The 27,972-nt window shown below is 46.6% G+C and overlaps 1 protein-coding gene across 3 annotated transcripts; it reads left to right on the top strand.

Annotated features, from left to right (window-relative positions):
• ETF1 (eukaryotic translation termination factor 1) lies at nt 1-27,596 on the top strand. Of its 3 annotated transcripts, none has more exons than XM_061355438.1 (10): nt 1-148; nt 14,836-15,011; nt 15,807-15,946; nt 19,106-19,244; nt 20,170-20,360; nt 20,905-21,034; nt 21,820-21,975; nt 22,765-22,829; nt 23,911-24,058; nt 25,478-27,596. In XM_061355438.1, the coding sequence occupies exons 1-10, from the start codon at nt 63-65 to the stop codon at nt 25,558-25,560; spliced, it is 1,314 nt and encodes a 437-aa protein (XP_061211422.1). In that variant the 5' UTR covers nt 1-62; the 3' UTR covers nt 25,561-27,596. The 3 variants fall into 3 exon arrangements, with proteins under 3 accessions (XP_061211422.1, XP_061211425.1, XP_061211424.1); XM_061355440.1 differs by lacking the exon at nt 1-148 and adding an exon at nt 12,802-12,948; XM_061355441.1 differs by lacking the exon at nt 23,911-24,058.
• The last annotated feature ends 376 nt before the right edge of the window (nt 27,597-27,972 follow it).

Below are 27,972 nucleotides of genomic sequence, written 5' to 3' on the forward strand. Positions count from 1 at the left end.
GCCGCCGCAGCCGCCGCAGCAGGAGGAGGAGGAGGAGGAGGAGGAGGAGGAGGAGGGAGAAGATGGCGGACGATCCCAGCGCTGCCGACCGCAACGTGGAGATCTGGAAGATCAAGAAGCTCATCAAGAGCCTAGAAGCGGCCCGCGGGTGAGCGGCGAGGCCTGCGCCGCCTCAGGGGGCGGCCCCTGCGGGGGGGCACCGCGGCGCGGGCCGGTGGGTAGCGGGGTCGCCCGCCCCAGGGACGGTGCGGGGAGGGTCCTGGCCGGAGCGGGAACAGCAGTGAGGGCTCCGCCGCCCGGCACGGGAGCCGGCGCCGCGGGGTGTGAGGGAGAGGGTGAGGAGCAGCCCCGGCCCGGCGGCCCCTTCCCGGGCCCCGGTGCCCTTTTGTCTGGCCGCGTGGTAGAGCGGCCGGGTCCCTGCGGCCGTGGAGGGCCTTGGGTTTGGAGAGGAGAGCGGGCTCAGAGCGCGGCGAGGAGGGCCTGGGGGGGGCTGTGCCCCCGGGGACAGCGGGGAGGGCTGAGTCGCAGAAAGGAAACGCAACCGACTTTCCCGCACGGGAAGCGGGCAGCGCCTGCCGTTGTGCTCCCCGCTGGCCCCCGCCTGGTTTTTGTTCATCAGCTGTCTCCCTTCCACCCGCTGTGGCTGTCCCGGTCCTGCCGGGCTGGGAGAGGGGACGCGGGGCCCGCTGCCCAGCTCCACGTAGTGTCCGGCCTCTCCGTGGCCCCTGGCTGCCCCGTGCCAGCTGGCACCGGGGACCGGCAGATTCCAGCTGGAGTAGACGGCTCCTCTGCCCTGTGCAGGCGTGGGCTTCTCCCAGGGGACTCGCTGGCTCCGGAGGAGGGGGTGTGGGGTTGCAGTTACTGTGTTTCTTCTCTTCCCAACACATACTTGATCTTCCCCCCCCCCCCCCCCTTCACCTTCCAGTGAAAGAAGTGCTTAGCTCCGTTTCCCTGAAAGCAGGCTCTCCTGTAGTTTGGATAGTGCTAAATTTGAGGGCTCCAATTCCCCTTCTGTCGTTCTTGCACTTTGATTTCTCTTTTTTTCCCCACCAGAAGTAAAACTGCTGGATGTTCTCACAGCCTGCCCCATGCCAAAGGTGACATGGTGCCTGCATCTGGTAACTCAGCAGTGGCCTGTTGTATGGGTTGGGAAGCCCCTCGGGCTTGAGTACTTGTAAGGACTGTAGGTTCTGAAGCTGTAAAATAGCAAAGAAAGTGGGTGTCTCAGTATACAGTGCAATAAAATCAAAATGAAGGGTGAGTGCATGGCTCTGTTTCCTTAGGCTCATCTGAACTGGTGTTAATTGGGCTGGGGCATTGCTCTGGGGTACCCAAAAGGCTGGTTGCCTTTGGACAGCTCACATAAGCTGAGCTGCTGTCTTATTCTTCCCTTAGTACTGGTGCTTGTTCTGGTGTGTAGAGTGGGCATGGGGAGTTGTTTAGCTGAAAAGTAACCAAGGAGGTGGGGGAGTACCCAAGCTACAGATGCCCTTAAGTGTTATTTAATATGGTGTATGAGGTAGCTGTGGAAGGGATGGGGGTGTGGGAGAAGGGAATAGGGAGCCTGGGCTGTCCTTCTGCAGCAGAGTGGACTTTGACTGCCCAAGTTGACCATTCAGCTGTGCTTTTACAGTATTGACAGCATGTGTTGTACCCGTGGGGACGTCCTGGCAAGCATGGGAGCCTGTGAGTGACTTCTGCCATGAAGTTAAAGGCCTTGGGGAGCTATGGCTGTCCATTGCAGCTTGTGAAAACACCTAGTGGCTCCCGTAACAGCAGTGGGGGAGGCCGGGGTGTGTTTTGGAAGTGTATGGTTAGTATTTTGGCTTTCCCTGATTCAAAATGTGGTGACATAAATGTGTCTAGCTTCACTGGCAACTCTTGTATTGTTTGGAATAGGTGAATGTTGCAGAGAACAAGACTACAACTGGTATTGGAGTGATCCAGGGTGAGGTGAGGGAAGGGGCTGGCTTGGAGCAGGTGGCTGTTATAGGGATAACACCTTCTTGTGGACATAGCCTCGGTGTCTTTCCTCTTCCCTGCTATTGGTCCCTGGCACATCTCTTCTTCATGTAAAGGTGCTGCAAGCATAAGAAAATGTATGGAGGTTTAGCTGAGCCCTCTGAATCCAGCGTATGCCCTAGATGTTGTGATACTGCTGTTCTTTAATGTTTGAGCTAGCTGCTAAACCGCCACCTGATGAAGGCTGCTGATGCTAGCAGTCTTTGTACAAACAAGGTTATGTGTAAATGGGTGTTGTGCTAAAATTATCCAGGTCTGTTTGGGCCCAGTTAAGTGAAGAGATGCTGCAACTTTTGCCACCAGAGGCGTTAGACTCCTTGGTACAAGAGGTGTGAGGTAGTGAAACAGGCTTTTCCGGCCTTTGGGAGAGTCGCTTCCTCTTCCTGTGGAGTAGGAAGACCTGTTCTGGGGTGGGTTAGGGGGCAAAGCCTTTAAATAGAGTGATGTGGAGGGCCAGAGACTCCTTGGTGTCTCCACCTTCCCTTACTCATGTACTCCTAATGGTGACCCAGCAGCAGTGTCCCAGTTTCATGTGCTGGTTGTTTCTGCAGTGGATCAAAGGGACGGGAAATGGAGGAAGCTGGAGCTAGATGTTCAGTTCGTGTGTAGTGGTTGGGGCACCTCTGCTGTTAGCCAGCTATTTGGGTAAAATCTCAGTGAAATCTTGCAGAATGTTACCAGAATGTTAAGTGAACATGAGAGCAAGGAAATGCTTTTATTGTGCCTGGGACACATCAGCTAAGTGGTACCATTTGGTCAGAAAACCAAGGTGGAAGGTTAGAACTTCAGCATTACCAGAAGCTGATGAGCTTGAGGCCAGCAAGGGTAATGTTAAGGTAATAGCATAGCAAGAATGTCCTGTGTTATTTCTCCAGGCTGGCTTTCACACTGATCTCTGGATAGCAAGAATCAGGCAAACCAAAACAAAAGAAGTGTTTAAAACCCCCTAACCCACCTCAAAACCCTATCTCTGCTTGGCAGGGAGTAGAAGGAGCTTTTTTCTGTATCGTGCTTCCTAAACCAGAGGTGTCTGTTACTCTCTTTCTAGCTCTTCCAAAGCTGGGTTGCAAGCTGTGATACTTTACACAGTTAATGAGTTGATCTTTCTGATGTGGTGTGAAGGGACGGGGAGTAGCTGGTATCAGCAGAGTGTGTGTGACTGAGAGCACCTGGGGGGCCTGAGTTCTGTGCTGTAGGCAATTAACCTTTCTAGCCAGAAGATGAGGCTTAAAGGCTGGTGGTGAGTCCCTGTGGGAAGTCTAGCCTTGTCACTCATCTCTGGTGGCTGGGAGTGTTCAGGTTTTCATCGGGCATCTCTGCTTCTCTTCCACAGAGGGATTCTGCTTTCAGTCCAGTTAGGTTTCATAACAAACAGATTTGGTGAAAGTCTGTGCCCTCCAGAAGGTGCAGCAGTGGCTTTGCCACGTGGCTGTTGCAGCAGCTCAAGTAGAAGTGGTATTAGTCCTATGTTTTTCCCTTATCCTCTGTCTCCGTGATTTTCTGCTGTTGCTTCGTGCAGTTTTCCAGTGTCAGTGTTAAACTGACAATCAGTCTTTGTTCCTTTTGGACTTTGCAGTTCTGAATAGTTTGCGGGGCTATGGTCAGTTTTTTCTGCTAATCTAAGCTGTAAATGCTTGGCAAAATCAAGCATCAGCAGCAACTGGCAGTTTCCTTGCAGGCTTAGGCGTGCGATGGAGCCAGATTCGAATCACATTTGGAAAACTTTTCAAACTCCTAGGGATGGGCTTTCTTGCTGCAAACAGCTCTGCTTGGGAATGATTTGCTACCACCTCCTCTGGCCAGTTGGGCTTCCTGACCCTGAGGGAGAGCATAGCAGGTGCTGGTGCAGGGTGTGGAGCTGCATTATAATGGTAAAACCTTCAAGAATCTGCTCCCTTGAGACACCTCTCCTGCCTTGAGCTTGCTCTGTTCAGAGCAGTAGCCTTTAGTAGTTGTTTTACTGAAACAGGGAGAGAGGAGGCAGAGAGAATGGTGTCTTTGAAGGCCCTGTCTGCAACAACCACTAAGATTGACAAATGTAGTGTGTTGAAGAACTTTTTTCCAAACTATTTTGGAAGGTGGGGAAACAGGTCATATGCAGGCTTCAATTAACTCTGAACCAGTGACTTACTGTGGTTGTAACTTGAAGAAATGGCTCAAAGCAGGAGAATGGAGAGATGGCAAGAGAAGGGGACATCTTGGTGTCTCCAGAGCCATGGGAAGGCAAAGTGATGCCATTTCTCGATAGGATTTGGATTCTGCCAAGTTGAGATTTCCATCTGTATATGGGAGAAACCAGAAGTGAGACAAGTAAGTCACCAGAGAGGCCTGAAAGTGTGTGGGAATTCCTGCAAAGTGAAATGTAGGTTAATTCTGTTTGAGGGTGGAAAAGCTGACCTGTTGCTTAGACATAAGTTTTCTCAGCTTGTGTTGCAGAACACATTACTTGCAGCTGGGTTCTCCTGCAGTCCATCTGTAGCCTTGCTGGGCCTGGTGGAAGAGCCCAGCTTTGGAGTTAGTCTCAGGTTGCTGCTGTTTCCCAGCCTTGTGTGGCAGGGATGGGAGGAGGCTGCTTGGGTGACAGTGGGTGGGAGGCTGCACATCTCTGTACCTACTTCTGGCTGTCCTGGGGTGGTGCTGCTTTTATGGCGAGGCCAGTTAGCAAGGCTGGGTGAGACCTGTTTGGGCAACCTGGTGCTTCTAGAGAACAAGATAGTCTTGTCTGTTGTGTTACAATCGTGGGTCTTTCCAAAAGTGACCTGAAAGCCCACCTGCTTGTGAGTTAGTGCTGCAGCACTAGCTGCTGGGATGCATTTAGGGTGTATCTAGGGTCAGCTGCAAGTATGAGTTTGCCTTGTTCCTGATTCCCTTTGAACAAAGTGCTTGGGAGCTGGTGGTGCTGGGATTATGTGGTGGTGTATTTCTCACCTGAATTAGGCAGTACAATACTTTGTTGCTCCTACAGCAGAGCTGCATTTGCAGCTCTTTGTTGTAGATGGCTTGTTCTGCTGATAGCAGGTGCTGTATAACTTCATTGCACTCAAGTTGCACCTCTGCTGAAATATACCTGTTGAACAGTTGAGTTTGCTGCAGTAGTTGCTGCTTAACGCTGCTATAAATTCTTCTACTGCACCATATTTGCATACAAGATACAGTACACCATATATAGTGGTGTACTCTATCTTAGGAGTTTAACACCACCACCATGTCTAGGCAAGTACCAGTAAAGCTAAGTCTTTAAATGATGTCATACATCAGGAGGAGGATTTTGTGTGCTGTGACTGGTTTCTGGCTACACTGCCAGAGGTGTGTCAGTTCAGAGGCTCCCTCCCCTGTTCCCAGGCTGCAGCAGATCTCTTTCCCCACCTTCGTTACTGGGATCTGTTTGTCATTGTGGCTGTGGCTTGGGTCTGGGCTCTGGGAAACAGTTTAACCGTTGATACAGGATCTGTTTCTGCAGAGCTGAAGCTTTCACCTTAGGACATGGAGTATGGAGACCTTGAACCGGGCCTGGGTGAGCTGGTCGATCCCTGAAGGGCAGTGCTGTGGCAAGGTACTACTTGGCTTTCCAACTTGTGCTGTGTTCCTTAGGTTACAGTGCTGATAATGTCATGCTAGTGCCTGTTGTGGGGTAGCCTTGAGGATCTCTCCACACCAAGCTCATGTCTCCAGTGGAGGTACCTTTCCTAGAAGTCTTCTGCTTCAGCTGGAATCCAGGCTGGACCAGCCTTGGGGAAAGTCCAACCTTTCAGTCTGTGGAGAACGTAAGCCAGATATGGGGCAGGAACTGCAAGAGGTGTGTCTGTGGGGTGGCACATGGATTTTATCTTTACTGACAATGGGTTTTCTGCTTTGGCTTTATGAGCTGTCATTGAAGTATGGAGTGTTTAGGGAAGAGGTTACGATTTAAGTTCTTACCTAAGCTGTATTGCTTCTTTGAAGTTGTGCTTTCTCAGCCTGCTTGTGTCAAGCATAGTTTCTAAAGGAGATCATGTTTCTGTTACAGAAACTGTAACTGCAGTATTAATACTGTCTTTTGCTTCTGGTAGTGAGAGATGGAGACATTTGCAGAGAGATCAGAATAGGAATAATCCAGGGCAGAAGTGATAGCTGAGGCTTCTGTGGCAGGTAACCATGTAGGGTATACTGCAGCTCTTGAAACACTGTTTCCCTGTTCTGTTTGAGTCCCTTCAGGCTGCCAGTCTCTGTAGTGTTGGGGTTAGAAGCTGGGTATGGGTTTCTTGTGATCAGAGCTGATGAGGCTCCTCAGTGTCTCCTAAGAGCTTGTGTTCTGGTGGTGTTGAGGGGGGTGGTCGGGGAAAGCTGCTCTCCCTGTGCCAGATAAGAACGCAGCTGGATCTGGGGAGAATGTCCAAAGGGTTGTTGACATCCTGCTGGTTGCCTGTTCCTAATTGTTTTAAAACGCTTCCTGGGCTTTCTCATCTGCTTGCTCTACCTGTTGCTATATAATTCAAAAGGAACAATTGGGAAGTGCTGTTGGAGAGTACACAGCAGCAAGTGGCAGAAAATGACCTGTGGGAGAATGGTTACGTGTGAGACAAGAACTCTAGGAAGTGTTTTATAGCCCTTGGTAGTTTGGCAGCCTGGTATCCTCCTTTACAATTGTGTGAATCATTAGTGAACGGTGTGATTCATACACAGCTCATCATTCATCTAAAGCTAATGAATGAGCCCCTGACTGCTGAAGAAAAATGACGTGGCAAGAGATGGGAATGGTCACCTCAAAAGAGGACAGACTTTTTTGGCTTTGTGGCAACTGCATTTCTCCCTGCCTTTTATCAACCCATTCCCATGTAGCTCTGAGGCATTAACATCTTAACAAGCAAATCTGGATCTGTTGCTGTAGTCCCTTGGTGTACATCTTGTACCCAACTGACCCATTAGCATAATGCAACAAGTCTTTTAAACTTGGAGCATTGATAATTGAGGAGAGAGAACAGGGGAACTGTAGCAAAATCAAGTCTCCCAGTGAGTCACAAATGTCTGAAGTGCAGAAATGTCTGTTCCACTTACCAGTAATTGGGCATCCGGGCTTTCTGCATGAGGTCAGATGCAGCCAATAAGGCCTATTCAAAACATGCCTATGCAATTAGGTTTTGTGATGTGTTGCCTTTGATCCAAGGATTTCAGAGGGGCATTGATTCACCCTCCCTGTGGGGTGTGCAGTAGCCACTTACGCTGATTCAGTGCTCTTTGGTAATATGGGATGAAGTCAGGATCTGCTCCTAGAGCTCCAGAACTGAGTTGAGATCTGGGTGCTGGTGATCGCCTGAGCAGCAGCCACAGTGTCAGAGCTGGGGACAGGAGGAGGCTCGGAGCATGGAGCTGCTTACATTGACCTGTGTGCAGGTAGTGCACAGTAGACCATTGGGCTCACTGTTACCTGTGCAGCCTTCAGACACGTGATACCTGGCCAAATTCTCTGCTATGTGGAGGAATTAGAGGTCTGTGACCTGATTCTTCCACCTCCTTTCTGTCCCTAGGGAGTGATGCATGCTGAGCTCAGGAGGCAGGTCCTGGCACCAGGCCAGTGACTGCTCATGGGGGGAAGCACTACCTTGCCTGACCCTTGGTGAGACACTAGCCAGTCTTGCCTCTGCTCCTTTGCTGAAGCAGCCATTTGCTGCCTCCCTGTGGGAAGCTTTCTCTTGCTGCTGAAGCAGGGGGTGCACTGAGGAAAGCAGGCTCACTTCTGTTTCCCAGGGTGGCTTCTGGCTTGGTGCTTCTCTCCCTAGCCCACATTTGACAAGATTGCTTGGCATCTCAGAACTTTTTCCTCTTTGAGACAGTCAGTGGGTTAGGGTAAGGGCACAATACCATTTCAAGGCAGTCTTAATGTCTGTGTTCAAGCTTTTTCTGGTTACACAAAGTGCTTTTTCTATCTGACCTGCCAGCATTACAGGACAATGATACGCAAGTTTCCTGCCTAGGGCTCTGGGACAGCACTCCAGTGGGAGAGCTTGGCACTGTGTGAGCCATGGTGGCAATAGCTGCATGGCCTCATGCTGTACAGCTGAGTGATTTTCCTTTGTCCAGGGTAGAGGTGACATCCAGAGATTGATGGATTAGCTATCTGGGGTGTTTCTTTGACTTAGGGGAGGGGGCCTGGCTCTCTCCAATCCATGCTTATGCTGAAAAGTACTCTTGAGGAAAGAATTACTTGGTCTCCTGGCTCTTTGATCCTCCCATCATATCTGTTCTGCCCCCATCTTGTGCTTTTTCTCTGCTTCTGAGGCAGCACTGGATCCAGAGAGGTCATCTCTGCCCTACTGCTGCTTGTGAACTGATCTCTTCTGTATCTTCATACCCTTCTTTGGGTGACCTGGAAACCTTTGAGGAACAACTTGTATTGATGTTGCCTTTCAGTAGATGACCCAGTGTTCTGGTGCATGCTGCTGTGAAGTGCAGAATGCCTCTGATGTGGAGGTTGTGAGGTTCTTCCTGAAATGATGCTGCAAAAAGTACTGCCAATGGCATGGCTTTCAGCTCAACTTCATATGAAACTTCTAAGGAGCTAATGGTAGGTCCCATTGTCAGCTACCCACTGTTTGTGCTCTGTCTGGGTATCCATGCAGCAGTCTTCGAGCCCATCCTCTGAACAGGGAGTGGGTTTTCATCTGTTTAGGTTGGAGACATCACACAGAACTGTTGCTTCTCAAGCAGCTATTAGATTGAGGCATGTTGGTTGTGTTTGTTGCAGTGTTCAGAAGACGTTCTCACAGGCAGTGCAGTCTTTGGGTAAGCTTCCAGATGACCTTGCCTCTGAAGACTGAAGAGATCCTAGACTCCGAAGATTGTCTCTGCTCCATCCTAGCAGGCTGACAGGATTTCCAGGACAAGTTAATGTAGCTTTTACACCTTCTGTTCTCTCTAGATCTGGCATCTCAAGTGGACTTGAGCCACTTCCTATTTGCCAAAGGCTTTGTCTTACTAAAAGGCATGATGTGTTTAAAGGGCATAGCTGTGACCTGTGTGTGAACTTCACAGCCATAATTTGTAAGTTGTAAGAGCATATGCACAGAACTTCCCCACAGCAGGGTCAACACTGTTGCATACAGGACTTGTGTGTGAACAGAGAGTGTCTAATGGCTTGTCTTTTGTAAGAGAACCCAAACCAGCAATCTTGTGCTTGCCTGTACCAAAGGACTCTTCTTATACACTTCATTCAACATCTCTGCCCAGACACAGGATCAAAACCCTGTCAAATATTCCTTTACTTACATCACTGCTTGTGTGAACTGTGCTCTTGACTTAGTCCTTCACACTGTCTGTATTTTTGTTCGGAAGTAGCTCTCTTGCACCTGTGGGATTCATCTGGTGAAGTTCTGTCTTTATTCTATTACATAGATAATACTGGCATCTGTCTTGCATCTGGCTATGGGTGTGTCAGTGATGGAACTGGTCTTGCCATGGTATAACATGAGAAGTCTTGGTGGTCCAGGCAGCTTGGGCTCCTTGGTACATGTGATGCCTGCTCAGTAATCCACAGTCTCTTGGATGGAGACCAACAGATGTTACCTTGGGAAGGTAACATCGCTTGAAGCAGTATGTGGCAACAGCTGTTTCATAGAAAGCTTCCTAGCTGTGGTATGTGGTTAAGATCTGATTATGTGAAAGCTGTTTGCTCCATGCCTTTGCCAGTCTCTGGCAGTCACATTAGGCCTTGTTCTGGGGAAAGCAAGATGCTGATGGAGCTAGTACCCTGGAAAAAAACAAAGCTCCTTCTGAGTCATAGAGAATGACTGACCTTCCTTGCCTGTGTATCACTGCATTACACAGTGTGCTATTAGTGTAAAATGTTTCATTGTGGAACAGCTACAGCTCAGCTGCTGTTTGTCAGGTCTCCTCTGATACCACAGGATAGGCCAGTAACTGCTATTTATATAGCATGTCTGTGAAATGAATGCATTCCATTGCCAGCACATATCCCAAATTCCAGGAGACAGGTTGAGTGACTGTTTCTCCTCAGCCTTCTGGTTGGGATTGCTCTGATGCCAACTTGAGGGTAGCTACAGTCAGTGCTTGCTGGTTTTTGTGTGGTATGCATGTGGCCATTTCACTGACATAACACTGTGTGAGATAGTCAGAGTCTTTTAGGAAGTCACTAGGCCAGTTTCTAGTTTCGTCTGAAAGCTGAAGGTCTAAGGGTCTGCTCAGCTGTTCCTCCTGATGGGTGGGAGAGGAGAAACCTGATCCCTGTAGATGAAGATGGCCACCCAGAACAGGCGGTTCAACTGCCAGCTGTAATGGAAACCATCATGGGGTGTATGTGGCAGCTGATTTCCAATGTGATACACTGCTCGCTTTGTGCACTTGCCTTCTGTTGTGGTGGCTTCCTCATGCTGAACCAGCAAGTACCCAGTGGGCACTGCTCCTGGTGCCAGAGGTGGCTGGGGACTTGGAACTGCAATCCAGCTGGTGTAAGTGTCTTCAGTGAAATCCCTGCTCTTGCACTTGGAAGGAACCCAACAGTTCTCTTAGTCTGCGGTGCCACAGCTGTCATAAGGCACTTGAGACGCTGTCTGATGATACCTCTTAGGCAGTACAGCAAGGTCCTGCAGGGAGAATGGAGCTGCTGGATGCTGTATGTAGGAACACTGGCAAAACTTTTCCCTTTGGGATTTTGGGGCTAGGTTAGTGATGATCCAGCACTGCACACACTGCCACTCGCTGTGATAACTTGATAACATTTGCTGTTAAGCCTCTCTGTGGCTGGGATAGCTGTTTCTTTTTGTAGAGTTGTATGAAATTCAAGCTGTAGTAACATTGAAGTTTTAATACTAAAGCAGGCTGTGTCCTATCCACAAATCTCAGTTTCCTAAAGTGTGCTTGGTTTTGCTTCCTCCTTTCCCCCAGACAGGTCCCTGGCAGGTTGTAGGAGCAAAGTTGGAGCCCATCTGCAGTCGTTTAGGAGCAAAGCTGGAGTCTTGATTATTGTCCTCTATCCTAGAGACAGCTAATGTTGGTACCTTCCAGGCCACACTAATGGCAGGGCTGGTACAGTGTGTGTAGCAACCATCATACCCAGACAGTGGGATGGTTTTACCTTCCCAGAGGTTGGCACTTACTTACCCCATTGTTCCTTTATAATGTGTGGACAGATGCCCTTAATGCCTTAAATTGTTTTCTCTTCTACAGTCCCTTGTTCAGTGGCACAAGTTGTGCTGTCCTGTGGTTGGGGATGCTCGTTTCTTACAAAAGCAAGCATCTCTTACAAGGAGCATTTTGGATCTTGATGCACATACTTGGATTACAGTAGCAGCTATTTGACTGCTGTGCAGGCACTCCTTAGCCCAGAATAGGGACAGCAACTGTCTCTAGCTGCTTCAGACTTCCTGGCTTAGTTCAGTCTGAAGGCATTATCTTCCAGCTGATCTCATATAATTTATCTTGGGTGTACTAAAACTGGAGGGGGGGGAACCTCTTAGCAATGCTGCTGTTTGAAATTGGGATCCTGCTGAGCAGAACATAATCTGGAGTGCTTCAGGTCTGTCCTTCCTGCAGGAGAGCTGGGGGTGATACAAGGAAGAATGTGTGTTCAATCCAGAGCTGCCAGGGTGAGCGCTGTCCTTAAACTAGATTGATTATTTAATTGTTCACTGTAACAATTCGGTAATGAAGTTCTGTCTGGCAGTGTGCTCACCAGGGGATTTGTGGTTGGCAATGGTCTGCCAGGCAGCAAATGTCCCATGTGCTTCATGCACAGCAAAGCCTGTTAGTTTTACAGGTCTGCTGCTCAGAAAGGCCCCTTTTGGCAGGCTGTAGTCAGCATAGTTTCCCTTACTTCCTTCTCAGAGTAAATGTGCTCTAGAGCCATGTCTTTGAGCAGCAGCTTTTTTAGAAACTCTTGCCTATGTTTTGTGTCATTGTGGTGAATTTAGCAAATGGAACCACAACTGGTTTTTTAAACCCTGCCATCCTGCAGGAAGGTCACATGCTGGTATCAGCTTGCTTTGAAAGGGGAAAACTTCTGTACCAGGTTAACAAGGTCTCAGTGGTGCATGAGGGAGTTCTGCAGCCATCCTGGTCACTGGTGTGTAGGTGTGCTTCAGCTGGTGACTTGCTGCTCTCGGCCTCTCTGGCACATGATCTGATTTAGTGATCAGATCCTGACAGTGTCCTTGTTTAAGGAAGAGGGAGATGAACAGGGGGGGTACTGACTGCTACCTTCAGTTAGCTGGCTGCCTAATGAACTGCTTGGTTGGGTGGATTAGCTGTACCCAGCAGGCAGCAAACTGCCAGGGGCTGCTTCCGCTGGGGCACGCATGAGGAGCTGGTGACTCCTTGTGCTGCAGGCTCCAGCAGCTGGGGATGCTGTGGGGTGCTCAGGCTGCATGCCTGCTGTTCTGCTGGATTCTGTAGGAATCAGTTAGTGCCCAAAATAGCTTCGGCTGAGCAAATAGTGGCAAAAGCGTGTCAAATCCAAGAAGTGCACTTGGTGTTGGTAATGGAAGGTGCTTTTGGATAGAAATCCAGGCTGGAATTTGTGGAAGGGTTGCACCAAGTACTGTGCTGTCTTAAACTAGTTTGAGATTTACATGAGGGAAAATTCGTTATCTGAGAGACCCATTTCTTTCCTTTGCTTGCAGTAAGAATCATGAGAGCTTGTGAAGTGCACTGTTGTTACCTCGGGTAGGGTGCTTTGGGCAGGGTGTTCCAGAGGAACGGTGATTTGCCTGACACACGTGACTCTGCCTTAGAGATAAGAAGCTGTGTGTAATACCAATAATCTCCAGTTGCAATGGCCCTGTGAAGGTGTGGGGTTGGTGCAGTCCAGCTGTTCACAGCACACAGAGCTGCGCTCTGGCCAGCAGCTCTGCTCATGCCAGTGTTTCTGGGGCAGTGGAACATAACACGAGGCCAGGGGCTGGGATCTGAGGGGTGGCTTGTGTTTGAAAACTGAAGGTAGGTAGCTTACTGAAGAACTGGCCTTGGGAGGGAGGGCACACTCCTTGCTGTTCCCCTAGCTCACTGTCTGCTCTTTGGCCTCTGTCCTCAATACAGGGAAAACTTCATTAAATCTCTTTCCTAGCAGGAAAGCCATGCAGTGCCCAAGGGGCATAACAGTCCCATCTGCCACATCCGGATGCCTTCAGTTTGTGCAGCAAGTTAGGTGTGATGTGCAGGGTTTTCCAGTCTCTGGGAAGTCAGAGAATCTCCTCTTTCAGAGAAAGAAATGAACTCAAGAGTGCTACTTTCAGAAAAGTCGGGAAGAGTTGCTTTCATTTGGACCAGGCTCTTACTCAAAAGAGCCTGCTGGGAATGATAGGCCATTAGATCTCCCCTAAGGCTTGTACCATTCACTGGGGTAGCAAGCTGCTTTAATTGAGTGGTATATGGAGTATTCTTGGCTGTTGTGACCTGGAAGTCTGAGAGCTGTCAGCATGGCTCAAAGCTCTTTCTGGGAATAATGACTGCAAGTGTCTCTTCTTGACTTTCTTGATGAGTGCGTATGGGGATCTTGGATATTAAAACCAATTAGTTGTCTTTAAGGTCAGGGACTTATTTGACCTACCAGCATCTGTTTCAACTTGGCCTGAATTGAAGATCTTTGGAAGAGGCCTGTACAGCTTTTGTAAAGAGGCTAATGAAGTGATGCCTTTTAAAGCACTTTCCTGCTGTCTCTGTAGCCCAAACACTTCAGGCAGGATGCTAGCGCATGACAGTCTGAAGCAGCAGCAGGCAGGTTCTCTGTTAGTCTTCTACTGTAAGAAATGTAAAATAGCAAAACCTAGCGCACACCCCCCCCCCCCCCTTTTCAATGGCTGAAAAGCACTTTAGTTCTCTGACACAGAATCCTGAGTAGAGGTTTTTCCACAGAGCTTAGCTGGTTTGTCCTTGAGAGGGCTAGAGGACACGATGAGATACTTGATTTTTGTGCCATTACTCTAAGGTGAAATATTAGGTCTGGGTTAAATTTGAGACAATGCAGAAGCAGCAACTTCAGACATCTGGGATACTTCAATGGCAAATGGCAGGTACCTGCTGGAAGGCAGATAGGAAATTTCCTGATTTTCATGTTGGCCTTGGATGGATTTGAACGACAGGGTTGCTTTGGGGATTAAGTTCTCTGCAGGATCCACCCAAAAGCCATAGGAAAAACGAGTATCAAACTTACTTTTTCATTTCATTTAAGCCTGTGCTGTGATTTGTGGGGTCTTATCTCCTGACTCTGTGCCTGGGGCTTGTGCTTAAAGCACACTTTATTTAAAGCAGCTGCCAGAACTGGTCAGGTTCTCTATAAAGCTAAGTGGTGGTGGGAAGGTAGAAAAGAGTAAAACAGCTACAAAAGGATCCTTCTAGTTTGGTTTTCTGTATTAATCTGAGGCGAGCAGAGTGTTAAATCAGCACTGGGGCTGGCTGGTGCTTCGGCTCTCTGAGAACAAACGGAATGGACTTCAAAGCATTCTTTAAGTATGTGGCTGCATTGTTTTAAATGATCTCTGCTGGGGACAGCTTCCATGCCTTTAGCTTGCAGCCCCTAGCTTCAACATCCGGGCTTTTTCTTTTCACAGAGTAGTATCCCAGGTTAAATGAGCAGCTTTTGGAGGACTTGCTTGGTAGTGACAAACCTGAACACTTGTTTATGGAGTCAAATCCTTTTGAAGAGCCTGCTTTTGTTTTCTTTTCTCTCCCATTACTGTCCAGCAGAAGGGGAATGACACGAATAACAGTGGAAGGAAGCATCCTTGGGGGAGGGAGGCAAGACAACTGCGTGCATGGAATATGGTATGAATACAGTTGTTGCTGGGGCTGGTGGCTGCTCACAACCCCTCTCTTTTCCTTTCTCAGCAATGGTACCAGCATGATATCGTTGATCATTCCCCCCAAAGACCAGATTTCGCGAGTGGCTAAAATGTTAGCGGATGAGTTTGGCACCGCCTCCAACATCAAGTCTCGAGTGAATCGCCTTTCAGTACTGGGAGCCATTACATCTGTACAGCAAAGACTGAAACTCTATAACAAAGGTAACGTCTAGCTTGTATGGATGCTGGCAATCTTCCCTTACTTGGAAGCAGTCTTAAATTCCTGCATTGTGCAGTTTTCTGCTAATCAGATCTCTTGGCCTCTGCTGCTCTCTTTGCACTGATATTCCAGGTACGTTGCCTGTGGATGGCTGCTTCAGGGTGGCCCTTGGGACTGGAACAGGGAGATGGTCCTTGTCTCTAATAAGCAGGCTCATGATTCCGTCCTTAGCAGTTAAATTTAGCCAGCCTTAAGAGCTATTCCACAGTAGTTCATTTGCATTAAACTAGTGGTTTTCCATCAAGCAGAAACTTGTGTATGTCTTCTGCATGGCATGTGCAGCTACCATCAAAAACAGAAGCAGGCAATCTGTAATGGTTGCTGGGAAAGTGTTGTCACTGTTTTTACACTTGCAAGTGGCCTTCATTGAGATGGTCAGTCTGTAAATCACTGTATAAGAACTAGGAAAGCTTCACAGGGCTATCAAGCCTTTTTCAAGCTTCTATGAGCTTGCAAGCTCATGGATTTAACAGCCAGGTACATGTTCTTGCAGCTCTGTTGCAAGTCTTTCTCTCAGTATTACCTTTAGCTTCCTACAGCTCTTCAGTGTAGGGGCACTGAATTAGTTTGTTTTCTGTTGTAGAGATCTGGGAGGGAAAGAGGTGGAGGAAATGGAAAGTAGAAAATTTGGGAACTTCCATTCCAGCTGTGCCTTAAATTTTAAGGCCTAGTAGTTTTTGATGGGTGCAGTTTGCAGCATTTCTTAGTGATCGAAAATTGCATTATGTCCTTTGTAGTACCTCCAAATGGCCTGGTTGTTTACTGTGGAACAATTGTGACAGAAGAAGGAAAAGAGAAGAAAGTCAACATTGACTTTGAACCTTTCAAACCAATCAATACATCGTTGTATTTGTGTGACAACAAATTCCACACAGAGGTAAGAAGTCCCCTGTTACCTGCTGGGTTTGAAGTAGTCAGGCTGCTTTGCTGGACTCACTGGAACACTCCCTGATGTGCAGAATCCACAGTCTGTAGAGCAGCAGGCTTTAGTTAAGGCATCCTGCTGGTGAAGCCACCAGCTCCTGCTACAGCTGACTTTATGGTCCAGTTAGTAACTGCTGAGTTTGTGTAACCCACAGACATGAGCTTTTCTTTATAACTGGAGGCAGGGTTGTTTTTTTTTTCTTAACCTAAGAGGCCCTAGATTTTATTCCAAGCCAGGCCTTAAAAGTAATACCAAGATAATATTAGTGTTACTAGTCCTGATGCCAGATGCGTTAACTGAGACCCTTGGTGGAGAACTGCCCTGTGCCTCATCTGCTTGGGGTCAAGTGGGATTATTTTTATTCAACATCTGCTTATCTTAATTAAATGAAGCTTTGAGGCATATTTAATGTAATGAGGATTACACTGGTCTTGACTGTGTGAAGACAGTTCATTGCATCTGGTCTGACTCTGTTGGCAGTTGCAGAGTCTCTATCTGTAGTAGGTGACTGACTGCCTTTCGTGTCCATGGGTTCACCATGATAAATGTGTGGACTGAGGCTTAACTGCCTGTCATCAAACCTGTATGTAATGGGCTTGACAGGCCCTTCAGTGATGGAGTTCTGCTTGTTTGCTTGGGTGTTTGGAAATCTGATCCGTGACTGGGTTTCAAAGGGTAGGAGTTCAGGAAGGAAAGATGTGCTTGTTGCACAGGTGAGGTACATCCCTATTATTCTGTCTCCCCACCAAGGATGAAATCCCAACACATCTGTGACCTACCAGAAATAACAGAACTGTGCACAGGTAAAGCTCTTGAGTCCTGCCAAGCCCACATGTCCGTAGGCAAGAGGTAGTAAATAAGAGAATTCAGGAGCGAGTCACAGGTGCAAAGCCAAGAGAAGTTTGTCCCTGCAGCTGCTGGCAGCGGGTGGACGCTGGTGTGTTGCCTTCTTCCCTATCAGAAAAGGGATTAATTTGATCTTGTCTGCAGCTACTGCCTCGGGGGCTGTTCACTGTCAAAAGAGTAGCCGCTGCCCAGTGGGCTGTTGGTGGGGGCAGCTGTGAACGCACTGTTGCTGGTGGGTAGCATTGCTCAGCGAGAGAGTGGCAAGAACTTGAGAGGAATTCATGGTAATTGCTGCTGCTGCTGTGATTGCTAACAGCACCTTTTTCCAGGGGCTGTTTGCTCTCCTGTGTTTTCTGAGTATGTGATTATTTTCATTGGTATTGTCTGTGCTGCAGAATCAAATCTAGGTGCAAAAGCTTACTATATGCTGTCTTGAGCAGCAAGATGATGTTAGCACTGAAGTCTTGATTTGCCTGTTTCATTTGGTTGTAGAACTGTGTTTTTAACGTAGTGGTTTCCCCAGCATGCAACTACAACAGGTGAGGGCATCTGGCTTGGTACATCAGCAGCTTTCCAGTGAAAGTGAGGGCATGTCAAGGAGCAGAAAGAGGAGGTGATCTTCACCTTTAGGCTGAAGCAGCAAAGAGAAAGGTCAAACTGATGGAATAGAATAAAAGCTTGTGCTTGATAGGTCAAACTGTGGAATTGCTGACATAGAACTAATGAAGGGAAAATACAGGGAATCACTGAGCATTGGATACTTTATTAAAATAAGAGGGAATCGAGAACATCAGAGCCATAGGCATCTGCTGCCTGGTGAGAGGATCTGATAAGATTTCCTCTAGTTATTTTATTGCCTGTGTGAAACCAAAGTAACTTCCCAAGAGGGATATGAGCTCTGATGTGTGTCTGAAGGGTAGGATTTGCAATGACTTATTTTGATACTTTGGCTAGAGCATTCATTCCAGTCACACGATTTGCTTGGCTCTGTCCCAGTTAAATAGATTGCAATGTAATATGCCACTTCCTCCTCTCATTCATCCCACTGCTGAGGAATTAATACAGAATATTTATTTTGGCCAGTAGATTCCATTAAACTTTAGTGTCTGTTTCTTTTAAGCTTGAAAATGTAGATGTGGTGGTGTGGATTTTGGGTGAAGATGACTGATAGTTTTGATCCTTTCCATTCAGCCCAGTAATCAAGCTGGCAGGCATACAGGTTGTTAAAAGGTCCTCTGCAGTAAACCAACACCATCATACTTTCAGTATTAAACTGGTGACTTCAAACCATATGGAATTTGACAAGTTCTCCATCCTGTTGATGTGGTTTTACCAGCAAGAAAGAGGATTCTTGCTCTTACGTTTATTAGGCATGTGTAAGTGAACAGGAGTGAGTGTGCTGAATTTTCCTGCTTACTCAGGCTGCCCTTGAGGGGACAGTAACTGACAGATGCCCTTGAAAAAGGAGTGTAGAATGTGGGTATTTGGGGATGTCCTGCACCACCAGAACCAAGGCTGGGCAGGACAAAAGTTAACTCAAAAGCCTTGATATTAAGCAATACATTAATGGTTAGTCAACTTCAATGACCTTACAGGATGAATTTAGCTACCTTCTTTAAAGGGAAGGTAACTTTCATTTTGCAGCAAATGTTCTGGCTGCCTTCTCTATAGCCAGTTATGCAGTTATTGCTGCTGTTACTTAATTCTGCTTTGTAAGGCTGAATTTGTCATAGCCACTATAGATTTCATCATTTTGCCTTTGGGACTTGAAGCCAGCAGGTGCAACAAACCAGTATTTGTTGTAGTTGTCAAGATGAAAGTCTGTATCAGTGCTTTGCAGGATGAAAGCAGCCCAGACAGCCTGATCAAGTGAACTAAGCAAGTTCTGCTTTCCTGGCTGGAATGCTGGGAAAATTCTTCTTCCAGTTTTGCCAGCCAGCGAGGTGATGTAGTCTCGTAGAAGTGTGAGAGTTTCACTTTAGGGTCTTGCTATTCCACCTGCCTGCAATGCCAGGCAATGAACTGGTAGATGCAGTGAAAATAGTTATCAAGCCTGAGCACTAGTTTCCTTTCTGCTTTTGGCAACATTGTGTGAAGTAGTCCCACCTCCCAGATGTGCTCTTCCTCTAGCTTATTTGTATATAATAGCAAAGACCACCTACAGAACTGAAATTCATCGAGGTGTACTGTTTCTGGTGGCCTTTCTGAACCAGGGTCATTAATAGACTAGTGCTTACTGCTTGACAACATCCTTTTCTTTTCCAGGCTCTTACAGCGCTGCTTTCTGACGACAGCAAGTTTGGCTTTATTGTAATAGATGGTAGTGGTGCACTCTTTGGAACTCTTCAAGGAAACACAAGAGAAGTCCTGCACAAATTCACTGTGGATCTTCCAAAGAAGCATGGTAATGCACTAGTCTGTCTAGACTGTTTGCAGCAGAACATCATGGGATGGGATGGGAGGGTAGTAGCAGGAAACTTGGCCTGCGGGTGTTTCGTTCTACTCAGTTCTTTGCTTCCATCAAATCTGACAGCAAAGCCTCTAGTCTGAGCCTTCTGTCAAAATTAATGAATCACTGTAATATGTGATTCATTAGTTGATCTTCAAGTCATGCTTTTTATTTCTTGGAGCATTTGATCAGTTGCTTGGTTTTGAGGTAGACTCACCTAAATATTAATAGCACAAGTAGTAATATCACTTGGTAGTGTCTTTAAAGTTTGCATCTGATGGTGTTGTAATGCAAACCAGCGTGAAAAGCAAGAAGCTGTTCCTTGCAAGAAGCACAGAAGCCTAATGGAGCAAGCAAAATTGTATTTCTGCTCTCTGGTGCTGCATTGTAGTAAGCCACTGATGAATTCAGTCTGTTAGCTGCTCCTGGCTTACTGTCCTTTGTAGATTGGGGTGGGACAAAATGAAATTGAAACATCTCCCCCAGTAAGTTCCTGCAGCAGTCTGCTGGAATGCATTGCATTGGCAAGAAAGGCACATGAGGCAGTGTAACAAAGGAGATGGCTTCTAGTGAAGGTACAGAACATAGAAAATGTACACAGATGTTCAGTTTCTAAAGAAAGTTTCAAGGCTGTATAAAAAAAAATAATACACCCACAGCATAATTCCCTCTTGGGAGAAAAATCCCCTGCTGTGAGTGAACCCTCTATTCACTTATGTTTCAGTGAGTGCCCCTGGCTCTGCTTGTGGCCAACTAATTCTGAAGGCTGCATCTGCCCTTGGCCTGAGTTATTCAGAGCCCTGTTGGAACCATGTACTAATAACCTTCCTGAACTGAAATTACTTCCAAATCACGCCTTCACATCTGTTCTCTTGTAAAGGTAGAGGAGGTCAGTCTGCCTTGCGTTTTGCTCGCTTGAGAATGGAGAAACGACACAACTATGTAAGGAAGGTAGCAGAGACAGCCGTGCAACTCTTCATCTCTGGCGACAAGGTGAACGTGGCTGGTCTCGTTTTAGCTGGATCAGCTGACTTCAAAACTGAATTAAGTCAATCTGACATGTTTGATCAGGTGAGTAGCCTTTTCTGAGCAAAGCCCAAATGTTTAAGCTGTCAGTAGTAACAGTGATATTAGCAGTAGCTGCTTGGTATGAGATGCATCTAATGAGGAATATAACTTCGGTGTCTTAAGTCATTTGATCAAAAGTAAACATCTGATGTACCCTAATGAGATAGAATACCTAATATCCTAGGAGGATTTCCTAATGCCTCCCACAAGGAGGTAGTATCTCTTGTTCTTAACAACGGTGCTGAAAAGCAGTCTGTCCTCCCTGGTTTTGAGCTGCCATTCACATTCTTTCTGTTTCCAAATCTAAAGAGAAGCTTTATTGGAATTAAACTGTACTAAACCTAATCTCCGTGTCCCTGTTGCCTGAAAACTGCTTCAGTATCAAACATGCAGAGGTCCCTCTGACTGAGAAGCTCTGCTTGCAAGTGAAGCAAAACAGATTAATGCTGTGATTCTTGCCAGGTGCTTATTCTTGTGGCATTATGAAGTAGTCTTGTGGCAGTGCTGTGTGATAGACTCTTTTTCATGTCTGCTTTTTCTTGTTTAGCGGTTGCAATCCAAAGTGCTCAAACTAGTTGACATTTCATATGGAGGAGAAAACGGATTCAATCAAGCAATTGAGTTGTCAACTGAGGTCCTCTCCAATGTGAAATTCATTCAAGAGAAGAAACTAATAGGTATGTGACCAAGTGTTCAGCCTTCTGAGCCAAATGTGCTTGGCTGACTAGGCTGGGCTTGCTTTAGGCCTCCTGGTAGTGCCTTTGTGTGCTACCTGAGCCCTGTGATGCTTTCTGAGGTGGGCAAAGCATGAATTGTAGTGGTCTTTGTTGCCTGAACACCTTCTTAAATGCTGCAGGACTTAATGAGGCTTTAAGAAGTGTGTGGGGAGGTTTCTTTTGTTTTTTCCCCACTGGACTTCCCAGATGTTCCCTGTTTATCCTTTCAGCAGGGATTGCCTTAGTTTTCAGGCCTTCTGGTGACATTTGGATAGGAGGGGGGTAAAAATAGCTCCTCAGATCACTTGCATCTTACACAAGATGAAAGTTAAGATTTTTTTTGTTTTAAGATGGGAATAGAAAAGATTCTTTGTTTGACTCTCCAAAGGTACACGTTGCTAGCTGGAAAGCACAGGAGGGCAATAGTAACAGAAGATACCTTACACTGGGAAGGGTGAAGTTAAATGGTTCCTGCTGGTGAGTTAGTCCAGTTGATTGTTTAACAGTAAAGGCAAGAGTTTCAGTGGAGTGAGATTCCTGACAGGGCAGTATGTCAGGGAGCATTTCTTAGATTTGGAACATTCATTAGTTTTCTGCTGATTAATGTTTTAAAATACATGCTCTGACATGTTACCGTATCCTTTGCTTCCTTCAGCCAGCTGCTTCTTGCATTCAAATCAGGCTTGTTTAAAGCTCCGTGTGGCGTGATCAGTGTTTGTGACAATCTCTTTGTATCCTGACTGCAGGACGATACTTTGACGAAATCAGTCAGGACACGGGGAAGTACTGTTTTGGCGTTGAAGATACACTAAAAGCTTTGGAAATGGGAGCAGTAGAGATACTGATAGTCTATGAAAATCTGGATATCATGAGATACGTTCTGCACTGCCAAGGCACAGAAGGTAGGTAGTGCTTCTGTGAGACTGAAATGTCCATGAAGGTTTAACACGCCAACTCTCTTGGATAGATTATGCTGCAGGAATTCCTTAAGTAGATCTTTAAGGACTTGATCAAGAGGATGTCGGGTAGGCAGGTCACTAACTTGAAACTTCCTGGCTACTCTGGGGAAAAGTCTGAATGAAACTAGCAAGCTTCCACTGTGGAGAAAGAATTGCAGTGCTGTGGTGGTAATTTGTCACACAGAGCACAAAACCTGACTTTTGGGTGTGAAAGTATAAATGTGGTACCAGTGCATTAGAAGAGGGGATGCTGACTTGACTCATGGCCAGAAATGTGATTCTTACTGCCTACAGACAAACCATAATGCCTACAGCAGGACCTCTGCCTGTTTTGGTATTGACATGACAGTTACTCTCTATTGGTGCGCTCATTTGGTTTCTTATAGAACTTCACCTAGAAAGGCAGTGTCATAGTATCCTAGAATGGTTTGGGTTGGAAGGGACCTTAAAGCTCATCCAGTTCCAGCCCCCTGCCATGGGCCTGGACATCTTCCACTAGAGCAGCTTGCTCCAAGTCCCATCCAGCCTGGCCTTGAACACTGCCAGGGATGGGGCAGCCACAGCTTCTCTGGGCACCCTGTGCCTCACCACAGTCTGAGTAAAATATTTCTTCCTCTGATATCTGTTATTCCTAACATTTGTTGTAATTCCTGGCTGCTATCAGGCTCTTGCTGTCTTTAACTTGCACCTGGTAGTTTATCCAACCTAATTTTTTCCCCCCTCCGTTTTCAGAGGAGAAGATTCTGTATTTGACCCCAGAGCAAGAGAAGGATAAATCCCACTTCACAGATAAAGAGGTATTTCAGCTTTGGGGCCTGTAGTTTTATTCTTGGTGTACTGGTGCAGCATTCTGAGCTTAGTTTGTTGTAATCAGATGAATATGTGCCACCTTTCTGGCACTCAGACGAGTCTTCCAAGATGACAACCTGTGGCTCTTCCTGTTCCTCTTTGTGTAACCCCTGGATTCCACACTTGCTTTACTCCTGTCTTCCCTGCCACCAGTTCCAAGATGGTGTAAATGAAGTGACAGGCAATAAGGGGTCTTTGGTCACCATCAAGCTACCTCCTAGAAGAGCTTGGTAGACACTGTGCAACCCACAGGCTAAGGTCCCAAACCATAACTCCCTGTTTATTGTGCACTTACGTGGTTACAACCCATCAGATTTTGCATATGCAGGTCAAAAAACCCTGACAGGTTGGGGAGGCCTGTAGTACTTTGCAGGGTAAGCTGGGCAAAGAAGTCTGTCCCTTGCAGAAAAGGTGGTCATCTCTGTCTCATGCATGGACTGCCAGGGTAGCCCTTTTCCTCCTGGTGGGGTAATTGCTAATTCCTTCTGTGCATGGCAGGTTTCCATTGTATTCTGCAATGATATTGTTTCTGTGCCAATAATCACCTGACCTCCTGCTTACAAAGCTCTGTACTTGCCTCTGTATTTGCATAGATCAGTATTTCCTAGAGTGAGCAGTGCCTGGTTAGATGAGTGGCAATGGACTGTTTGTGGGGTATAAAGCAAATCTAAAGAAACACTAAAAACTAAGAGTGTAGCACGAGCTGACACTTGAGCAGAATAGACAAGGTGTTTCCTCTCCTGCTTCTAAGTTCTGTAGTATGGGGGCCCAAAACAGGGACTGTCAGGATTGAACTCAACACCAGGAGCCTTCTGCTTGTGTCAGTGCTTGGCTGATACAGATGTGTCCTAAATGCCTATCAGCTGGACCCTGGCAAGTGTGTTGGCTGCTCCAGCCTGTGAAGCGTGAAGCCGCTGTCTCTCTTTAAAGCTGAAGACAAGTGATCTTTAAGCCAAAGACAGCTCTTAATACCTGACACATGTAACCTTTTTCTTACTGTTTTTTCCACCCCCTCAAATGTCTCTGTAGACTGGCCAGGAACATGAACTGATAGAAAGTATGCCCCTTCTGGAGTGGTTTGCAAACAATTACAAGAAATTTGGAGCAACATTGGAAATTGTTACAGACAAATCACAGGAAGGATCCCAATTTGTGAAAGGATTTGGAGGAATTGGAGGTAAACTGCAAGAGAAAAATGTTTGTCATCTTTTTTAATGGTTGATTTGGTAATCTGGTGCCAATAAAGTGGGATTAATCTTATTCCTATTAGTCATGATACCAGTTCAAGAAACTGTCATGTTCATCAGGGATCTGCAGGTGAATTCATCATGATGGTGCTGCGTGTTGTGCAGCTGCCACTTTCCAACTGCGTTCCGCAGATCCCTTTGTCCTTCAGAGTGCTCAGAGGGTGGACTGTCCTTTCTAGCTGCTGAATTTCAGAAGGGCTGTGAACTGCCTCACTCTCTGCACACAGTTATTGTTCTGGGGCAGACCATGCCCTGCTGTGTAGAAGTGGTGTATCACAAACCCCAGCCTAGTTTCTGAAGCAGTTGGATGTCTGTTACTCAGCTCTCAGAACTTCCCTGTACTTTGCTCCTTGGTCTTCCCTTTTCAATATAAAAGCATTTTCAGCCCAACTTTATGGAGAAATGAGGCTTCTGAAATCCTGCAGTCTTTCTCCTGAGCTCACTGACCAGTTTCAGCTAATTCTGGCAGAGGTGCAGATAGCTGCTGTGCTTCAGTCTGACAAAAAGCATTAGCGGGGTAGAAGCAAACCACCTGCTATGGACCTTGTTCTCCCCAGACTAGGGATCCCAGGGCAAAGCTGCTGCTTTTTGGCTGGTGACCTAGCTGTTGCCACTTGCTGTCTTTAGGTTGATGGATGTAGAACAGAGTGTATTGCAAAGAGAAATTTGTAAGGGCCAGAGAACACTCGTCAGAAGGATTCAGGCCTGAATGGTTTGGCTATGTAAGGAGCAACAAGTTTCTAAGTTTCCAGGGTTTGTAATTCCAGGAGCCCTTCTTGTCCTCTCAGATCCAGTCTGTCTGCATGGTGGACTACTTTCACTACCATGCTCCCTATAGATCTGACATACTCCTTGAATACCTTTCAGCTAAGTAAATGTTTCCAGGGATAAAGGCTCCCAGAAACCCAGGCTGGTGTTTGGGGAGGGGAGGGTCAAGGGAGATGGCCACTAAATACTGCTTTTACTGTTGTAAAAGTTACTTCAGTGCCAGCTGCCTTCTGAATTTAACTGTCTGAGTAGTTAGAGTGGGACAAATGATCTGTCACTGCTGCTTCTTGGAGATACAGTCCTCCTAGAACAGGTTCAGCTTTTCCAGCAGAAAGCAGGATGCCAGGCAGGTAGGTATTCCCTCTTTTTGGCACTGAATTACATGGATGTGGCATTTCCACACTAGCTGGGTGTCTGCTGTCAGTCCTCAGCCTGAGCCGAACTCACAATACAATTGCTAAGTCAGGTGCTGAGAACTGAATTGAGAACCTCTTGATGTGCAGCCGGGGCTCAGGGAGTTGTTTAAATGCCTTTCTAGCTCTGTGGATGTTGGAGAAGCTAAAGCCTGTTGTTTTTCCCAGGTATCTTGCGGTACCGAGTGGACTTCCAGGGAATGGAATACCAAGGAGGAGACGATGAATTTTTTGACCTTGATGACTACTAGGTAGTCGACCTGGGTCCGGCAAAACGTGCCTCGCCCCTCCAGCATCCAACCCAAGGAGCAAACTCATGGTGGAAAACACAACAGATCCCTGCCTTAGAATTGGAACATTTCCAGAACTTGATCCACAAACATTGGATTTAAAAAAAGCAAATCCCTACACTTTGATTTGTCATAGTGTCAGTACAGCAGCAAACTACTAAGTTCCTATATGCCACTTTGGACTAATTAAAAAAGAATCCCAATTTTTACTTTTACTCAATGGTGAAATTGGTTGCTCTTGTATTTTATGAAAATGATTTTTTTAACCTTCATGATACATTAACTGCTGTAAAACCTCTTCCTTCAAAAATTAATAGAAGTAAGATCCTACTGGTTTGTTTCTTTTTACTTTGATTGGAGAGATCAATTGCTGCATTTTGCAGCCCCGTGACCCATTTACATGGCACTCTCAGCTTAGACTACAGAAGAAGAAATGTAATGAAATTGGAGCTGTTCATTCTCTTCTAAAGAATGAGAAGGCACTTACCTTGAGTGCTAGCTTATGTGTGGCTTGCAAATTCAGATGGGATGGGGAGGCTTACCAGCCAAATGTGCTTTAATCTATTTGCAGAAGCACTGCTCTCACAAACTAGGAAACGCACTTCATTGATTGCAATGAAAATGCTGCTGAAGTCTTGGGCTTAATTTGGATTGGAGCAGTGCAGCCTTCAGGATATATTATTATTACTTTTCAGTCTGGACAGAAATAAACTCCTGATTTCAGTGCAGTAAGGTACACTTTGCTTTGTTTTGTTCCTCAGTAAGTTTTTCTTTTTGCTTTAGGACTGCGTAAGGTTTCCTTGAGTATGTGAATTTGAACCCACAGTTCTTCCATGGAAGCGGGTATTTGACAGGAGTAACTAGCAAATGGAGTCCTTGACAGAAACCCTAGTGCTGGTGTGTTTGGAGCATTCCATATGTGTATGCTGAATGTTAGCACAGTCCGTGGGGCACCCATCTCCCAGCACTAAGGCTGTCTATGGGATGGGCTCACAAGTCTCCTGTAAATCTGATGCTGAACATTTAATGCACCCTTCATGGGTTAAAACTTCTGGTTGCATCAAGACTCAAGAAAGCTTTTTGTCACGCCTGCTATATTGAATGCACTTCAACCTGCTTAAACTGGCAAAGGGTTTTTCAGGTGGTGGTGCAGGCAGAGGGTGAAGTGAGCGTTGGCACGAGGTAATGCACAGGTCTTGCTGCTTTTGGGGGGTCACTGGGTTCTCTGACATCGCGGTGCCTGGTAGTTCTGCTCGTCACTGGCTCTGTCACTCCTGGTGAATCGGTCAAAAGCAGCTTCTCTTCCAAGCTGCATACCTGCCTACTTTTCCCATAATCCTGTTTCACTTGAATGAAGGGGGAGCTTGTCTTAAAACTTCTGCCACGCTGTTCTCTGAGGTCCAAAATTGACAGTCATTGTGAGCAATACAACTCGTACCCCTGCTTTAGAACCTGGCAGATCAGATGGCTTTGCTGGTGTTCTCACATCAAAGCTGGAATCTCTCACAGAAGGTGGGCCTGGGTCCGCCGCAGATCTGCACAAACCCGGGTTTGAGCACATCTGTGGTCTCCGCAGCGGTATGTTCATGACTTTGCCATTGTAAATGGGTCTAATGTGACATGACAAGACCAGAAAAATTGGATGTAAATTTACATTTTTTGAATATACTGCTTGTTGTTTCACATGATACATTAGGGTATGCAGCTCCTTTTTGTAGTTTTTATTTTTACTATTTAAGTTTGGAAATGATGCCAAATTTTTGTATTTCTTTAATCAATGTGTTCTCTTCGGTGATATATATTGCATTATATATTGATGTGTATATCAATATATACTGATATGTATTACACTTACACATACAAACACATTAAACGGGGGTGAAAAATCCTAGCCTTCGCATACTATATAGCCTCTGCAGAGAGATCCCAAGCAGTGATATCTTGGTGTTGTGATGTACAGAAATGGAGAAGAGTATTAAACCATATTTAAGAATATAGTAATGACTCCTGGTTTATTTTTCTTTAGCCCAGGCAGCACCTGCTTTACTCGCAGCCCGGGGCCAGCTTCAGATCAGTACTTGAGTTTTGAGGTAGGTCTCTCACAGTTGGGCTTGACCAGTGTTTCTTCATCAGACCCCTCTTTTAAGCTGTAGCAGAAATCTAACTGCAGAATGGGGGGTTGGGGGGGAGCCGCCAACCCAAGTTCAAAGGAGGTTGTGCTGTGAGTGCTACCTCAGGGGTCTTCTGGAGATGGAAAATGCCTGGCAGAGGCAGAAACCTGCCCTTGGTGTTCCAGGCACACAACACATGAGTGGGTGTTTTTAAGCCTTTTCCACCCTGCCTCTTGGTGCAGGCCAAACCTGGATCAGCAGT

This window comes from Neopsephotus bourkii, unplaced genomic scaffold (genome assembly GCF_033783945.1).
Source record: "Neopsephotus bourkii isolate Nb327-2 ecotype Australia unplaced genomic scaffold, CSIRO-AGI_Nbou_v1 NB_803, whole genome shotgun sequence".
NCBI lineage: Eukaryota > Metazoa > Chordata > Aves > Psittaciformes > Psittacidae > Neopsephotus > Neopsephotus bourkii.

Excerpts from the sequence above, each read along its gene's own strand:
- ETF1 (XM_061355438.1), top strand. The coding sequence starts at position 63 with ATGGCGGACGATCCCAGCGCTGCCGACCGCAACGTGGAGATCTGGAAG. Across the intron at positions 21,035-21,819 it reads TCAAGAGAAGAAACTAATAG|GACGATACTTTGACGAAATC; the intron begins GTATGTGACCAA and ends TCCTGACTGCAG. Across the intron at positions 24,059-25,477 it reads AGGATTTGGAGGAATTGGAG|GTATCTTGCGGTACCGAGTG; the intron begins GTAAACTGCAAG and ends TGTTTTTCCCAG.